Here is a 1,489-nt window from a genome sequence, read left to right as displayed (position 1 = left end):
GATGAACTGACCCCAACCCCTATTCCACACTCAGGGGGAGGCAGTAGAGAAATCGGGAGTAAATTTAAGCCCAAGAAGAAGGGAGGGGTGAGGGGAAGGTGTTTTGAGATTTAATTTTTATTTTCTCATTACCCTACTCTGATTTTGATTGATAATAAATTAAACTATATAAATTCCCCAAGTCGAGTCTGTTTTGCCAGTGACGGTAACTGCTGAGTGATCTCCCTGTCCTTGTCTCGACCCAGGAGCCTTTCCTTATATTTTCTCTACCCTGTCCAGCTGAGGAGGGGAGCGATAGAGAGTAGAGAGGCTTTGGTGGGCACTTGGCATCCAGCCAGGGTCAACTCACCACACTATCTAAAAATGATTTTATAATTACAGAGTTATATTACTTAGTGAAGTGAAAGGTCTTTTCAGTAGTAAACAAATGTATTCACAGTAAGGAATCCAAGTATCTATACATGCTCATAAACAGGCCATCCTTCAATATGATATCCGTTTTTTAAGACACATGCACAATAGTCTGCCCTATTTCTATCCTTATAGCAATACACACAGCATGTTTTACTTTTTAGGAATCTGTTTAAAGTGTATTATTCTTATTTTTCATATGCAAGTACATAGATTCACTTAATTTGAATGATTTTATTCTTCTTCTACCTACCTGCCTCTGGAGTTCTGCCAAGTTGTAAGGTAATGCACCTTCAGCCAGTGGTGCTATTCTCTCAATATCAGCCAAAGTTAAGCGCCTTTGCAGAAGGCAGAGAAAAGCAAACTACTGTTAGATAAAACATCAAACATATTCAATACAGTATTCCTGGCCACACCACACAGAATACATCCTGAGTTTAAAAAAAAACACCTGTCATATTTGCATGCACATCTAAGAAGTCTGCTACACTGCAATAAAGAACACTTGGAGTTAGAAGTGCATTCTCTTCTTGTAGTTCACAAATGGAAATAAAGGGAGCTTGGATTCTTCAGAAGCAAGTGCCTGATTGCTAGTAATAAGAGACATAATACACGAATTAAACTATTTCTAGGTATTCCTACCGAAGATTTCACATGTGTTCAAGACCCATGCAAAGCATCATCAATACTTAAAGTTAATAATACCAGTGTATTGTAGTCTTTTGGGACTGTTGTAATGTATTTTGCTATTTTATATGTATATCTATAATATGACAATTAATAGTCATATTCTATAATAGTCAAATATCTATAATAGACAATTAAAAGTCAGTTTACATTGAATGAATTACTGTAATGAAACACAATGGAACAAATCTTTTTAAAATTAAAATGAAAATTAGTAGTTTTCACACAGAAAACAGCAAAATAATGATTGTAAAATGATAAAATTAATTATTACGTTACCCAGTAACACTGTATAGATCTGCAAGTTGGTAGAGAATATCTATTTCCAGTGGTGTAATTTGTCCAAAGCGGATTGCAGAGTGGGTAAATTCCTCTGGATTTAAAAGGGAAA

At 35.5% G+C, this 1,489-nt stretch overlaps 1 protein-coding gene across 1 annotated transcript in view; it reads right to left on the bottom strand.

Annotated features, from left to right (window-relative positions):
- Window positions 1-664: 664 nt before the first annotated feature.
- The window catches only part of LOC104165223 (calcium-binding mitochondrial carrier protein Aralar1-like), a gene marked incomplete at its 3' end in the record, with an annotated part of 27,025 nt that continues 26,200 nt past the window's right edge, over window positions 665-1,489 (bottom strand). Inside the window, exons 7-8 of the mRNA XM_009704799.1 lie at window positions 1,378-1,471; window positions 665-749 (exon numbers count right to left, since the gene is read on the bottom strand). Of these exons, the coding sequence (XP_009703101.1) occupies window positions 665-749; window positions 1,378-1,471 (179 nt within the window). The remainder of the gene's footprint in view (window positions 750-1,377; window positions 1,472-1,489) is intronic.

This window comes from Cariama cristata, unplaced genomic scaffold, assembly GCF_000690535.1.
Source record: "Cariama cristata isolate BGI_N322 unplaced genomic scaffold, ASM69053v1 scaffold12117, whole genome shotgun sequence".
Classification (NCBI taxonomy): domain Eukaryota; kingdom Metazoa; phylum Chordata; class Aves; order Cariamiformes; family Cariamidae; genus Cariama; species Cariama cristata.
Note: the sequence above shows the minus strand (reverse complement) of the source record. Positions and strands in the feature narration are given on the sequence as shown.